The 16,946-nt window shown below is 34.7% G+C and overlaps 1 protein-coding gene and 1 long non-coding RNA gene across 4 annotated transcripts in view; one reads left to right on the top strand and one right to left on the bottom strand.

Annotated features, from left to right (window-relative positions):
* The window catches only part of LOC138169230 (uncharacterized), a 28,626-nt gene extending 12,801 nt beyond the window's left edge, over nucleotides 1–15,825 (bottom strand). Inside the window, exon 1 of the long non-coding RNA XR_011170297.1 lies at nucleotides 15,793–15,825. This is a non-coding gene — a long non-coding RNA (uncharacterized lncRNA). The remainder of the gene's footprint in view (nucleotides 1–15,792) is intronic.
* Nucleotides 1–16,946, top strand: part of MCTP2 (multiple C2 and transmembrane domain containing 2) — a 268,641-nt gene that overhangs the window by 158,899 nt on the left and 92,796 nt on the right. For all 3 annotated transcript variants that reach the window (XM_069098511.1, XM_069098512.1, XM_069098510.1), the window contains 2 exons: nucleotides 13,315–13,416; nucleotides 14,665–14,739. In XM_069098511.1, coding sequence (XP_068954612.1) covers nucleotides 13,315–13,416; nucleotides 14,665–14,739 — 177 coding nt within the window. The remainder of the gene's footprint in view (nucleotides 1–13,314; nucleotides 13,417–14,664; nucleotides 14,740–16,946) is intronic.

Genomic DNA, 16,946 nt, shown 5'->3' with positions numbered 1-16,946 from the left:
TGTCATCAATGTAAATGTATCTATTGTCTTCATGAAATGCCGTGGTGCTTTGCAATTTACCTACTTAAGGTTTCCTTTCATCTCTTCACTTAAAAATAGTTTAATATGTATCCTATAAGATCTGGTGTGGAATATAACTCATTCTCCTGATCCCTGCATTCATTTATTTATAACACTGAGGTACACTTCTTGGGTAACATCAGATGTCTCCCTACCACTAGAGTGTCTTCTCATTAGAAATCTGATCTCTGCTATTTGCTCTTTGTCCTTGCCTTTGCTACCCTTGATATTACCTGGCATAGGTGACGATAATATTTTATTAGTGTCAGCAAAGTGAGTCATTGATAGTAGTATACTCCTCACTTTACTTTTGACTGGCTTTTTACTACCATCACTCAACCTCCCTTCCCTTTGAAATTCACTTCCTCTTTATCACCTAATTCAACTCCTTGTCACAGACTGCTCACATCCTTTCATAAGGAGTTCAGCAACTTGTTCGTGGTCTTCTTTTTCATACCAGCCCCTCCCTTTATAACTGAGGATTCCAATATACATTTCATCCATTATCCTCTCGAACATAATGGCATCTTACCTAGTTCTTCAACTTCCTCCTCCTATTATCTCTGCATTCAGTCCACCTCAACCACAAATAGGGATGTTCATCATCCCTTTGACATCATAACTTATATGTGTTTCACCTCCATGATATAAAACTCTGAACTTATCCTCCTCTTTATCTCTTACTGTGCCTTACCATTCCTAAACCTATTATTCGTCCCCTCTGTGACCTCTGGACTTTCCATCCCTCCCTGATCTCCTAATCCATCATTCCTGCTATAGCCTCTCTTTCCTTTACCATTGAACAATTGAATATGAACCAGTGGCTATCCTTGAATCCCTTACTTCCATGTCCTGTTATCAGTCATTTTTTATCAAAACCCAGTAATTTCCCTCTTCTGGTCCTACATACATGTTGCTGTGCACTCCCGGTCTAAGTCTGTCCTAACTATGCTGATAGGGTCCTCTACAAATTTATTTTACCTGATCTCAACTGGGACCTCACCCTTGCTTGGTAATGTGCTTATTCTTTCCTGATCTACTCTAACATTCCACAATAGTTATTCCAAATTACTCCCTTATCTTCAGAATCCCTATACCACCACTTCCTCCATAGAAAAAATAGTATTGTATGAGCTTCCTTTTTTTCTCCACATCTCAAAAATCTTTTTTTTTTTCATTCCTTATTCTCTCATTTCATTTAGACTGTGATGAAGATGTGGGCTTTCTCCTTGTAAAAGTGATTCCTTTATCTGTACCTTTGATTCTGTCCCCTCTCTTTTCTTCTTGGTTTTCTCTCTCACTTATTCTACCAACATTCAATCTTTCTTTATCCATTGCTTTCTTTTGTTTTCTTCTCCCTTGAACCTGCCATTCTCTCCTCTTTTACCTCCTTTCTGTTTCACAACCACAGTCCCAGAAAGGATTGTCTATATTCATTACCTTCATTTTCTTACCTTTTCACTCCTTTCTTACTTCCTCATAATTCATTTTCCTACCACACCACTTACTTGACAATAACACCAGCTAGTAATAATGATCCTTTATATAGGTCTATAAGGTTTACATAGCACTTTACATGTCTTAATTCATTTGGTCCTCAAAACCTGGTGAGGTAGTTGCTATTATTTTAACCATTTTATTGAAGAGGAAACTGAGACATGATAAGATTAAATTACCTTACCAGGATCTCTTCCTCACTCGTACTGCCATCCACCCAGCTGCCTCTATCCCAAGTTATCTCTGTTGGCTTTATTTAAATAGTCCAAAACAGCATATCTGGAATGGTATTTATTCTGTTTTTTCTGCAAAACCCATCCCTCTTCAAGGCTTCCATTTTTCTATTGAAGATACCACTGTCTTTTCAATTAAGGTTCAAAACCTTCTAGCCATCCTATTTAGTCTCCTTTCTTCAGTACTTATGTTCAAGGAGTTGCCAAATCTTTTAAACTTAAACTCTGCTTCTCTTTATTTGTCTTATCTCCATTCATCCATCTTTTGCGCTAGTTCAGGACCTCATCATTTCTCATCTATTGTAATAACCTCCTACTCAGAATTCTAAGACTATTCCTGAATATTTTGAGGATACTATTTGATTACAGTTCTGACTTAAGATATGTACCTTGTGATTAACTTTACTTAAGTGCTCACCAAATCACTCTGAGAGAGAAGGCTTCTTTCACTAACTGTGCAGTGTTAATTTTAACTCACTGTCTACCTATGAAATAAGGATTCTAGTAACACCAGATAGCACCTATGAAAAATTCTGAAATTACATAGCCACAGAATCACAGAGTTTGAGAAGGTGGCTATCAATATAATCTAAACCTGAAAGGACCCCCCATATGCAAAATATTAGTTGTTATTCTACATAAGTTGCACAGTTGTCTAATAATGTTGTCTTTCGCGACTAAAAAAAAAAAAACACCAGCAACTTATTTCCAGTGGGAAATGTGATATTTTGATTAAAATATTTTAAATGGTTTACTTCTAGGTACTGAATATGAACATTTAAAACATATACATTTAAATGTACCTTAATTGTTTCTAACTTGTTTTGGTCTGTTCCCTTGCTCTAGATTCTTCTAACTAAATAAATAAAATGTATAATTAGAAAATTGCTGCAGTTTATTCTCTCAAGCAATTTAGCATTTCACATGTTGAAATATATATTTAACTGTTCTTCAACCTAAAAGAGAGCTTAAACATTTTCTACTTGCAACCCCTTTAGCAAAACTTAAACTCTGGGTCACGATGGTGGTGACCCACAGTTTAAGAGGTGCTGACCTTGTCCAGTTGTTCTAGACTGCTTTTGTACTCTGCAGCCAGTAGAATTTCATAAAGGTTATTGAGAAAGATTGATAAGAATGAAAAAAGTCTTTAATGACTTCAAAAACTGTCTAGAGAACCTAGCCTTTATTATTTACATATAATGAGAATGATGAAGTAATTAGGTTTTACCCACCTGTTTTATCAGTTCATCAAAATATGTATAACAGGAGAATATGTAAGTCAATATATTGTAATTCTTTAAAATCAATTTTAAAACTCTTTATAGCATAATTTTGAATATAAGAAAAATTTTTAACATCTCTTAAAATATGAAGTCCTCAACTTTTTAGCATCTTCTATCTTATTAATCTTTGCATTTGTTATTTTGTTAAAATTCTCACTTAGTAAAGTTATTTCCCCATAGGGTAGGTGTTGTGATACCATGTTCTACCACAACTCTTTTGCCTGGATTATCAATATTAAAATATCATCACATGTATAGGTGAATTTCCTGAAATAGCACAAGGTCAAAAGTTGTGAGAAATAGAGTTCTTAAATAGCCTCAGTCTCTCTTTCTTAAATATGAACATTTCTTTACACTGATCTGACCTGTTTAGTCATTCAACTTAGTAAAACAAAACAGATGTGATTGAACAGTAAACAGAATCAGGTTAGAAGTACTATTGTATACTTGTGTGACCAGTGGCCAGTCTAATATAGGCAGGAAATTGGGTTGGTGAGAGCTTCCTGATTTGTTGGCCCTTTGCAGTTGCCTCTTGGAACTTCTGTCTTCCTTAAAGAATCAGTTCAAGTGCCTAAATAAGAACTTGAGCTATTTATGCTCTTTCCCTTCCATTAAAATTTGCTTTGTATTTATTTTGTGTATACTTGTGTTGACATATCTGTTTACTAGTTATTTTCTTCCAATAGAATGCAAATAAACTTCTTCAAAATGAAGACTTCCATTTGCATTCCCAGCATCTAGTATAGTGCCTATAGTAGGTGTTTAATAAATCTTGTTGAATTGAATCCAAATAAAATTGGATTTCATGATAAAAAAATTTGCATTAATAGCTCTTGGATAATTAAATAAACTAGTAACCAGTTCATAAGCTATGATATTTCTGAAAACTTAAGGAAGGGGGTTTTTGTGTATCTCTTTTAAATAAAAGCTCTAAATTTTTTAGGGGCAGTCAAAATGTTAAGCCTTGAACATACTCTTTGGTCTTACTCAAAATGGTAATATTTTAATAAAGCCTGCTTGGCCTATTAAAGAGTCTGCTCTTATAAGGTAATTGAATGAAATGAATTAAAAATAAAATGTGTTGGTTGCCTAGTGCTTCATTTGATACACTATGTTAAATTAGTTTTGGAAAATTCTAGAAAAACCATTACTTGATTTTTTTAAAGGAACCTCAGCTATGGCTTTCATACTGTTCAATTTTACTTTAAAAATTTGTAAAACATGTAGGTATGAGAATTTAAAACATAATCATGATTATATAGTTTAACATAATAGACCTCAAAATTATAATTTAAGAATACATGAAAATGTTGCATCCATTTCCTCATCTCTTAGTCACTTTTTAATCTATAACAATCTGTTTTCTGACTCCACCACTTACTCAGCTGAAACTATTTTCTCTATGGTTGCCTATAATTTCTTTACTGCTAAATCCACTGGCTTTTTCTCATTATTCCTCTTTCTCTTTGACCTCTCTACTAGTTTTGAACCTGTTGACCACATTCTTCTGGATATTTTCTTCTCCTTTGGTTTCATAATGCTGTTCTTAGCTGTCTTCATACTTTACTAACCATTCTTTCCCAGCTTCCTTTGCTATAAAATTATCCATTGTCAAGTCACTCTGAGTGACCCTCAAGACTCTGTTGTGCACCCTCTTCTCTCTCATTAGTTCACATGGATTCATTTGTCTTTATGTGGGTGACTTCCAAATCTATATATTCAACAATAATCTCTCTCTCTGGAACTCTAGGCCCTCACTGTCATATACATGCTGGACTACTTAATTATCCTGTCATTGATCCAAAATCAGCTTTTCAAAACTACAAATCATTATCTTCTTCCTCCTTCAAAATCTATACCTCTTCATTACTTCCCTATTTCTATAGAAAGTACCCAACCTTGATGTCATTCTTGAGTTTTACCTCTCTGGACCACTCCCAGTATCCAGTGAGATGTGAAGGCTTATCAGTTCTATCTCTATCATATTTCTTATATGTGTTCCTTCCCTCCCCTCCCCCATTTATATAGCTCCTATACTAGTTTCAACCCAGATTACTTGTCACTTAGATCATATCAGTAATCTATTAAATAAACTTGCTTCTAAGCTCCCTGCTTTCTAATATAGCTTCCAAACATCAGCCAAGTAATATTCCTATAACAGATATGCTGGCATTTTACTTCCCTGTTTAAGAATTTTCATTGACTCCCTAAGGTCTTTAGGATAAAATGCAACCTCCTCAGTCTAGCCTTTAAAGTACTCCATAATCTTTTCCTGACTATCTTTTCAGTTTTATTTCATATTATTCTCTTTTATCAATCAATCAACAGGCCTTTATTGAGCATCTATTATGTTCCAGGCACTATGCTAGGTGCTGGTGATATGAATACTATAAGTGAAGCAATACCTTAGACCAGGGGTGGGCAAAGTGGAGACTTGAGGCCACAAGTGGCTTTCTAAGTCCTTGGGTATGGCTTTTTGATTGAGTCCAAATTTTACAGAACAAATCCTTTTATTAAGGGGATTTGTTCTATGAAGTTTGGATTCAGCCAAAGCTCTGAACTTGAGGACCTAGAGGGCCACATGTACCCTTGAGGCCACAGGCTCCCCACCCCTGCCTTAGACCACTTTCCAACTAAACTGACTACTAGCTATTCCTTAGACTCCACTCGTCATTTCAGATGTCTTTGCACAGGTTGTGATCCATTTTTGGAATGTATTCCTTCCTCAACTCCCCTCTTTGATCTCTAGGACTAGCCTTCAAGGACCAGAATAGGGGTTCCCTCTAGGAGGAGGCTTTTCCTGATTTCCTCAGGTGTTAGAACTCCATCCCTCATTAAATTATCCTTTAGTTAACAGTTTACCAGATGTTGTGTTTCTACCCCCAAAAGAATATAAACTCTTTGCCAGCAGGGGTGGTTTTACTTTGGCCATTTTATCCCTGACAGGTAGCACTGTACCCTGAACCTAACAAGTACTTGGCTGAGTTGAACTATAAATCAATATCATAGAAATGCATTTTTCAATCTATAATTTTTAGATGGAAATAACTGAAATGGAGGGAGTTTTTACATGCCCCAAGACTTCTCAGATTTAGTGGCAGAACTAAGGTCGGAGAGTAGTAGGAAGTAGGATACTAAATTCCCAACAAAACTTCTCCTAACAAATCTAAAAACTGTACTATACTGAATCATGATGGTGAGATCCAAGAAAAATAATAATAAGTTACTTTTTCAGACCAGATTAGCATAGGGAGAGTAACAAAGATGTCTGTAGACCATGGAGATAGATTCTGTTGAAAAGTATTCCCTTGCAAGCAACATTCTAGCTCCCAGGGGCTATGCCTAAGGACAAAATGAGGTCCCAAACCATACAAGCGGAAACCTCATATAGGCTGCAGTAACAGGTCCTGGTAATTTTCTAGCCCACCATACAGTTCCAAGTCACAGATCCAGGACAGAATGAAGGGACTTGCACTCTGGGATTGCATTTCTTGGGGAGGCATGAGCACAGAACCTAAGTAGTACAGCTGTGCAGCTCAGAAGCTGAGTGGAGTAGAGTCTTAAGTCTGCAGAGGGAAGACCAGGGAAGGAATCTCAGGCCAGTGGGAAACCTACAAATCTGTCACTCTGCTGACAGCTTTCCAGATGGTTGCTAGTAGCTCAATTTATCAGCAGTCTATTGTTACCCCCAAACACAGGTCAGGAACTGGCAGAGTTCTGACCAAGGAAGACAGTAAATAAAATTTGCTCTGGCTTTGACTACTTTGAGAATGCTGAAAACTTATAGATCCCCAGCCTGAACTGTTCCTGAGAGTCTGAGAGACACACTACTAAACAGCCCAAGAAGTGAACAATGGGACTAATCCAGACCTTCCCTCCTGAAATTTCCAGTCAATGTCCAGTCCTGGACCTAATATAAAGTCCAAAGTCAGTCCAGTCCACAATCAATCAACAAACATTAATTACACATTTACTATATGGCAGTTCTTAAGTACTAAGTACACAAATATAAGTAGAAGGAAAAACAGTCCCTGTCCTCAAAGAGTTTATATGCTAATTGCAGAAGAAAATACATGAAAGGAAGTTGAAAAAAGGTGAGGGCAGGTACTCAGCATGAGCCTGCTAGAAGTACAGAATGCAGCCTGGAGTGTAATGGGACAAAACTGACCTTACTGTCTTCTTTAAATGGAAATTCTGTGAAGTCATCTAATTAGAGTTAGAGATCACTAGGGCAGAGGATAAATCCAAAATATCTATTCCAAGGTTAGAGTGAGACTTCATGAAGAAGAGCTAGGCATGGTTGATAGTGTCTGTCTGGTGCTCAATCTGGAACAGAAAAAGTCATAAAGAAGGCTAGAAGAAGTATCAAATAAAATTTAAAAAAAGAATCCCACCATAAAACAGTATTATGGTGACAAGGACACATAGAAGAAGAGAATGTCTCTAAAATATCCACAAACATAGCCTCAAAAAAAAAAAAAGATCTTTGTTCAACTAAATTCAACTAGAATTCCTAGAAGAAAGGGAGCAAGAGTTGGGTTGTTGGGTCTCTTTGGTGTTTTTTTTTTTTTACATTTAACATGTTCCTATAAATGAAATAAGAGTACTAAAGGAAAAAATAGACACGACAGCTATAGAAGAAAGAATTAGAAATGTAATTAACAGTTTCACATGAGTTGTACACAACTTTGTCCAAGAAATAAACTCCCTGAAAATTAGGATGGGCCAAATAGAAGCCAGTGACTACTCATCACAAAAAGAAATATTAAGATAAACTCAAAAGAAAATATTAAATATCTCATAGCAAAAACAACTGACCTAGAAAACAGATTGAGGAGAAAAAATTTTAAAATCATTGGACTACCTGAAAGTCATAACAAAAAAACAAACAAAAAAGACTCTAGAAATAATATTTAAAAAAACCTTAAAAGAGGTACCTAGATCTCATAGAACCAGAAAACCACTGGTCACTTCTTGAAAGAAATCACCAAACGAACATTCCCAGAAACATCTTAGACAAAATTCAGAATTTCCAGGTTAAAGAAAAAAAAACATACTTTAACATCAAGAAAGAATTGAAGCACTAGAAAGCCACAGTCAGAATCACACATGCTTTAGCAGTCACTAATATAAAACAACAAAAAGCCGGTATATGCCATTACAGAAGACAAAGGAAAATCCTTATACTCAAGAAAAACTTATCCAGCAAAACTGAAATTAATCCTACAGTGAGGAAAAAAAATTGACCTTTAGAATGATATGGGACAACCTTGCATTCCTGATAAAAAAGACTGAAACTTTGTAGAAATGTTGATATTAAAATACAAGAGTAAGAGAAAAAAGAAAGCAAATGTAAACAAACAATAATAAAGTACTCAACAAGGATAAACAGCTTACATTATAATATAGGAAGATGATATATGTGTCTCCTCTAAACCCTATCATCATCAGGAGTCATAAAGGAATTTTAAATATACAGTAGTCCTGAGACTGGTTCTATTGTTTCAAAATGATCTGAAAAGAAAAATTGGAAGGAAGGAGATTATACAAGGAGGGGAAGGAAAATGAAGAATAAGTAAGGTTGTGGAAAATTATCTCACATAATTGGAGTATGCAATCAGATCTATACAAACAAGGAAGAAGTAGTGGGGAAAGTGACTGACACTAACTACACATCTAAATTGGTGAAAGGAGGGAAGAATATATATATACACACACAGATTGGGTACCGAAATGTTCTTCACTCAACAGGGAAATAGGAGGAAAAGGCTAAAAGAAGGGACAGGGGAAATAAAGAATGGGTAGATTGAAAGAAGAAAAATAAGTCCTAAGCAAAGCAAAACAAAATTTGATGATGTACAAGAATATTTTTAGCCTTTTTTTGACAAAGAATTAGAATCTAAGGTGGAGTAGATGCCCATTAATGGGGAAATGGCTGAATAAATTATAGTATATACATGTTATGGAATACTATTATGTGGTAAGAAATAATGAAGGGGATGAATTAAGAAAAACCTGAGAAGACATGTATGAAGTGATGAACAGTACTAGAAAAAACAGTTTATTCAATGATAGCAGTATTGTAAAGATAACTGAAAAACTTAGGATCTCTGATCAGTATAATGACCAAGTATTATTCAAGAGGACTCAAGAAGAAACATCCTACCTACTTCTTCATAGAAAAGTGATGGTGAAGAGACACATGAATGTATACATGCATATCTGTGTGTATGTATTTAAATATGTGTTTTTCTTTTTTAAATATAACCAATGCTATATATGTGTGTATATATATACATATATATATATATATATATATATATATATATATAGCTATGCATATTTATAGCAGATATTCTGATTTCCTTTTGGGAGAAGGAGAGAATAGGAGTCAGAGAGACAGATTTTTGCTGATTGGAAAAAAATAACAGTTTAATTTTTTAAAAGACCTCTTATGTATAGGAGATAGATTTGGAATAAAAAAATATCCTTATACTCACTGTGAAAAAAAAGTTCCAATTTCTCACAGATTTAGATATTTGTACTTTAGCATTTTTTGATAAGTGACCTCAAATTTATTTACGGACTCAAGTCAAATTGTGGTGGAAAATCAGTGTTATTGAAGCAACTTGGTATAACGAGTACATAGAGAGCTGGTTTCAGAGTCATAAAGACCTGGGTCCAAATCTAAACTCTGACACACCCTAGCTGTGTAACTCTGGGCTAGTCACTTAAACTCTTATTGCCCCCAAGCAGCTTTCTGGAAGTGAAAAGTACAGAGAAGAAGCTGATCTCTCCTAGTATAGGTAATTAGTTTCTCCTTGTGTCCCCTACACTGATAAAATCACAAGTTTGGTATAGAAGTAAAATTGATATACCTTTTAAAAAGTCACATTTTCAATGTATCAATAATTATGCCCTATCTTTAAGTGAAATGGTTTAAATTTCTGATAAAAGAACACACACACACAGTTTTGCTAGAGGGTGTAAAAAGCCAAGGCTTTGCTATGAGGCAAGTTTGTTGGTCTGTGAATCCATCACATTCCATGGGCATCTGTGGGGACAGTAACTAGCTATGGCTATTACAACAGTTTCAGTTAATTAGGTTTATAGAGTAATTTTTCTAGAATTGCTTGTACCTAATAAACATCCATGCTTTAAATGTGCATTTGCATTTCCAATTAAATATTTACCCAAGTTCCACTTGTGCTGGTAAGTTTGGAGGTTGCACACTCTAATAGAAAGACTTTCTCCATCATAATTTTGGAGGCTAACAACTCTGCCCTTAATATAAATGCAAAAACACACAAATCTATAAAAGCAGCACCATGGTGCCCTTATTAACATTTCTTACTTATTATCATATGTTTTTTTCCCTATCTCATTGAAAATAGCCCTGATTCTAAATTTGTGCTAAATCTGACCCATCTACCAACTGAGATCTGATTCATTTTCTTCTTTACATTGCTTGGCTTTATAACTTCTTCTCATTGCATTCAACACGATGGTAACTTTCTACTGTGCATCAGCTGGATCAAACTAGGTTATCATGCATTGCTACATTAAACTATTTTTTTCTCTTTTGTATTCAATAAAAGGTGCCTGATGAAGTAATGTTACTTTATTTCCAATTCTCTTTTTTTATGAAGGTCAAACAACTGAGAAATTAATATGAATCTTTACTGTTGGATTGAATTATAATTGCACATCTTTCCTACAGAAACCAAGCTGATGGTTTTATTCCTTGATATTAATTCTGATTATCTTCCCCATTGAATCAGGTGGATATGGTTTACATCAATGCAGTTCTAAATGGAGGATAAAGATAACATTTAGCATAAAAGAAATATTCCAGCTAAGAAAAAAAGAGTGTTGTCTGTGTCCTTGGACACCAATCACTTTTGTGTAGGGACCTATATGACCACTTAACTGTGTTACACAAATTAATGAAATGTACATGCTGAAAATATGTATATGATGAATGCAAAGTACATTAATATATAGTCATATATAATATATGTACCTTATTAATATGCATACAATGAACATGTATACACATGAAGAGTATTTTGTGTCCTAGAAGCACAAAATATTAAAAATTGAAAGACGATCATCTAGGCAAACAATAATTTTTTCACCCAAAGAATGAGATCCAGAGAGAATAAGTGAGATGCCCCAAGTTACATAATTAGTGTGATAGTCAGATCTTGAAAGTCTTCTGATTTTCAGTCACTTTAAACTCCATTATGATGTCATAGAATGATATTTAATAACTCTTTTACCTTTGAAAGACAGTCCCCAGAAAGCAAAGAAAACTTGCCTATATTTGTTTTCATAAGAAAATCACAGCCAATTTTAGCTTAAAGACCCAATAAGTCAATAAAGTGGTTTTGGTTACTATAAATGTATGTTAATAGAGTGTGTTTATCTGTTGGCTCTAAAAATCATTTTGAGGGTTTTTATTTAATACTTACAATTGAAAAATCTGTGAATTCCTTGATTTCCCCCTGCCCCATATGTATAAAAGCAGACATACAAGAATTATGGAAGTTAGGATTTCCAGTTTTTCTCCTGAGTTGAAAGTTCCACCAGAGAAGAAGTAAAAGGAAATGTCAAGTATTTTATTGCCTATTATCTTACTATTTGAATGGATAAATGCAAAATGTGTTTCAAAATTATTTTTATAAGACTGTGGCAAAACAATTTTCAAACCAATTGGCCAATACTCTTGTGAGTTCTCCCTTTCTGCTTAATAAAAGTAGGAGTTGGTAGAATAGTGGAATATTACTCTAATTTAATTCATTAAAAGACCATAACGTGATACAGGTTTTAGCTTGCAAGTTAAATTAGGCAATCACACATTTACGCACTGTTTCAGTCTTGAGCAAGAAAAAAAAGTCACTGAGGAAATCAGAAACCACTCCTCTTGCTTCGTCATGTTTTTGTCTTTTATTTTGTTTTTCTATTAAGACCTTTTATCCCTAAAGTTGTCTGGGTTTACCCCTCCTAAATCTTAAGAACTGATGGGAATTGCTAGGTAAATGTGGTATGACTGCAGGTTAAATTAGAGCAAAGTTAGGTCAACATGAGATTGGCATGCTGTCATACTATTTTTTTTTTCAAACTTAAAAGAACCTATGTTCAATTAACTGAGACTGGATGAAAACAGAAACTGAGATTCCTGTTTGGACACTGATCAGGAAGGATACCAGTTCTTTATGGGTCATTTCTTCCTCTTAGCCACTGGCTAGGGAAACTATCTGCTGAAAAGCTCTGCAATCCAAGGGAGGTGCGTGGCTTTGGGAAGGAAAGTGACCTCTCCCTTGTAATGTGAAATTGTTGTTTGCCTTAGTGGCTTATTTAACTCATTTCTACCACTGTTTATATGAACACTTGTACTAAATTCATGCAATGACAGCAATAGCTATTTAAAATATGGTTGAAATTTCATGCCCTCAAATTTCCCCTGTTATCTTTAATCTTTGATCATTACAATCCCAAATGGAGCGTTTGGTGAGTTGCAGCTTTATGTTGCTACCATCTAGAATTAACTGGTCGGCTTCCTAAAAAGCCAAATGTTTAATCAATACATATACTACTGTGTATAATAAAAACATTGCTGCCATCAAATTTGAAGAGCGAAGGCCCTTCAATTTGAGCCAAATAGTTTCCAAAATGGTAAGGGAGATGTTTTTCATAGATGTCTAATGTGCTAGGGCCAACAGGCAGATTAGTGCATGGAACTGATTTCATATACTGGCAGGAAGAGGCTATCAGAGAGTTTTGTTTATTTTGAATGTTTATCAGGACATGGTACATTTCAAACATGTCCTGTACTTTGGTTTTAGCTGTGTTGATTTATTTATTTAATTTAGAGTGTGCCCTGGCTAACAGCAAACATGATCTTTTTAATAAACCAAAATTTTGGTGACCTTTTGGATCTTTGGAAGAGAAGTTCCCATTTTGAATTGCTAATAAAGTGTGCTGATTGTTTTCCATCAGCACATTGGCTTTCAGGGCAGAATTTTCAGATTGGTTATTATCATAGTATGCTCCACAAACTGCATCACCATGGAATTAAAACTTGGATTATAATAGGTTTAATCTGCAGTTTAATATTTGTTCCATTGGTGGTCATTTTGTATTCTAAGCTTTGAAGAGATGAGACTCTTTGGGTAGCCATTTAAAACCCAGCAGAGAGATTGCTCATCAATACATATTTTATCTTTTATTCATGATAGATTAGAGATGGGCAGCAAAGTTGCTATGTACTGAAGAATAAAGATTTAGAACAAGCATCAAAAGGAGTTATTTATTTGGAAATGGATGTCATATATAATCCGGTAAGTCTAAATGTCCTTCATGATTCTCTATAACTGAACTGTTGAATTCCTTGGCATCCACCTTCCAATAGGGCATTAGCCCTTAGACTCTAGTCAAACATAAATCATTCTAGGCCTACTTGCATAAAAGGGAATGGTGACCATTTTTCTTTGGTCTTAAAGCTCAAATGTCTCTCTCAAAAGAAAGTGAAAATTATTTTCATTATTTTATTGGCTGCTATATGTAATCAAGGAGAGGACCCAATTGTTAAAGTCTGCCATATTTTGATTCGAAGTAAAAGCTATTATATTAAAGTAACTTACTGTAGCTCATACTAGCATACCATTCAGTAATTCTCTCAATCAATATGCTCAGAAAGTTAACAAAGTAAGTTTTACCCATGTGGGAATTGGTACACTTTAACAACTGACATCCATCTTTCCTCAGTCACATATTGTGCTTCAGCCAAAAGATAGGTTAAGAAAATTACTGTGATTACATTATATAAAACTTCCTCGATTATAGGTCACTGCCATTCACTCCTCTCTTCTAATTCCCTCTTTCCCCATAACACATCCTAAATGTGTGCATATCAATATTTGTTACTGCAAAGGCCAACAAGAAATTGCCTGTTTCCTTTTTCTGCTCTGCGTGGTAGGCCAGCTCTGATCTCATTGGTAAGCACTCATAAGCTGAAAAACTATGAAGAATTAATTTTAAAAGTGTAATCAGCCTGATGAAAGCACCAATAATTCAGTTTAATGTCATTCAATCATGTGAAAAATAATGGTCATAGATAGGGAAAAGACCTAGAATTCAATTTTTTTTTCCTCTCACACTAAAAATCAAGAAAGAAGTAGTGAGGGCTATTTGGATAACACTAAATTTCGGAACTCAATGAAGCACTAGTACATTGAGTGCAACTCCTTAGTAGTTAAAAACCTTCCACTGATTGAGGAAGGTAGAGTGATGATCTTAAATAATTCTGAGTTCCAACCTGCCCTGCACAAAGGTCTCATTAAATCAAATCCATTGAAATTCTTAAAGAGCAGTAGCGATATTCTAATTTCTTCTCTGGCCTTACCCTCTTCCTTGTAGGTCCCCCCCACTCATTGGTGCTCTCTGCTAAAAATAACAACAACAACAAGCAAGCAAGCAAACACAACCCAAAAGTATCAAAATGTATTGGTTTCCTATATTATTATTATTTGCCTACTGAAAAAGAAGTCAATGCAAAAGCTTTTTTTTAAACCTTTTTTGTTGTTTAGGTAAAAGCAAGCATTAGGACCTTTACACCCAGAGAAAAGCGCTTTGTTGAAGATAGCCGCAAGCTTTCCAAAAAGGTAGGTCAGTGTCTTACAGCTTATTTGTACATTCAGTCATCATTACAGGTGGCAATTTGGTGGTGGTCTTTTTAAAAATTTCTTTTTTTAACCTTAAAACCAAGACTTTAATGAGAGATGTAGGAGGAGGATAGCCAGGTTGTGGGGGAGAGGAGAAGGAAGAGAATGAGAGGAAGGAAATCTATTGAATGAAATAGAAGAGATCAGATCATGACTCTCTCCCTCTCTCTTCACTTATCATTTAAAAAAAAAACATGTCTTTCTTGATTTATTAATTATCTGCATTAATGCCTTCACTGTCCATTCTATCCATGTCTTTTATTGATGGTCCTTTAAAATTAATAAGCTTTTATGCCCATGATGTCAATAGCTAAATGAGTAGTGTAAGAGAAGAGGATGTATAGCAAAGGGTCAGTCATTGATTCTCCAATATGATCTTCACCTATGGCCTCCCTTACTATTTTGTGTTTGACTACAGGATTAAATGTTATGGCTTTCTGCCCTCTTTTGAACAAAATACCTTTCCTCTGCCTGATACACTTAGTTCCTCTCTCATCATTTCAAAGAAAAGTGAAGATAAGGTCATGCTAAAGGAAGTACCACATTTTTGCTATGACCTTTGCATTCTTTTTCAGAGTCCCTCCCTGTCCTATTCAGAGACAATTCAGGATTTTATTCTGTACCTATTGTCCCTCTTTAGTTGTGTAACAAAGAACAAAGTGTCCCTTTTTAAAGTGTTTATTACTTCCACTATTTCCTGTGCAGGGAACAGCTGTGGATTACATAAAATAGTTAAAAATATCCACAATGGTATCTTATCATCCTTTGGGTTTCTAAAAAACCATAAAGGATACTTATGAAAAATCCAGAATGTCTTCCAAAATTAAGCAACATTTTGTTCAATCCACCAAAATATTGTCATGTTTGTCTCAAGTAACCTGTGGGTTATTTTTAAAACATCATTGCTCTTACTGTGTTTGCTTGAATATCAAAACTGTATGGTGAAAATGAATTATTTTGTTTGCAAACAAATTGAAATGAAAAATCACTGACCTAGGCAGGAATCAGTAGAACTGGATTGTAGGCATTGTCCTGTCAATTATAAAATAAAATAGTTTGGTTAGACAACTCTTAAGAACCATCCTAACTCTCAGATTCCTTGAATCTATAATTATATTTCACATTTAAAATATAATATAATCAAATTTAAAATGTTTCCTTTTGAAACACACTAAAACCCAATGGGAATGTGAGTGACAACTTTCTGACGGGTAGATTTTAAATGGTCACAGGGACAGAAATCACATGGAATATATAGAATTGAATGTGAGTAGAAAAGACCTTTAAGTTATTTCATTCAACTTCCCCTAATTTTTGAAGAGGTAGAAAATGAGATCAAGATAAATTCTGTGGCTTTGCCAAGTACATACACAGTAAGTTGCTGTTGGGTTTAGGATCATAGCTCAGGTTTATTAGCTGGCAGGTATTTTTATCATCATCATCATCATCATCATCATTATCATCATCATAATTACAGTAGGCCTCTTTTTTTCTTTGTTTCAGTGAGCCAGTGATCATGTGTTAAGATCTAATATTTGAGCTAGAATTCTCCATTCTCTTGCTTTTTCCTGGATTGAATCTTTAACTACTATGACTTTTCATTATAGATATTGTTTCTTGTCAGTTTCTTACTAGGCATGAAACTCAAGAACATTCCATGGTAAAGCTATCTCTTCCCTGTGACATCTTTAAAAACAAATAAAAACTAGGAACTCCTATGATTTTATCACCTTAAAAAAGCATTGCTGTAGGGGCGGCCAGGTAGCATAGCGAGTAAGAGCACCAGCTCCAGTGTCGGGATGACCTGGATCAAATCCGGGCTCAGATACTCAGCACCAAACCCAGAAATAACTGGCCGTGTATCCTTGAGCAAGTTACTTAACCCCGATTGCTTAAAAAAAAAAAAAAGCATTGTTTTATACCAAATAATAAAGAGACATGAATTTCTTCTTTAGATGAACTCTTTACCTTTTTTACCTTGTGGATAAAGATCTATCTGAAATAAAACTTCAGATAAAATCTCAGGATTTTTTAAAAGATTAATTAATAAAGAAGAAATCAGAAAATATGTAAAATATATGACAAAATATCATGTTAATGCATCTGAAGGAAGGATTTGTATTCAACTTGTTCTTTTTCTTGTTTTC

This window comes from Petaurus breviceps, unplaced genomic scaffold (assembly GCF_028583685.1).
Source record: "Petaurus breviceps papuanus isolate PSGF00001 unplaced genomic scaffold, PetGlider_PUasm1.0 37, whole genome shotgun sequence".
NCBI classification, from domain to species: Eukaryota; Metazoa; Chordata; class Mammalia; order Diprotodontia; family Petauridae; genus Petaurus; species Petaurus breviceps.
The sequence above is the reverse complement of the archived record's forward strand: the minus strand, read 5'-3'. Positions and strand labels throughout refer to the sequence as shown.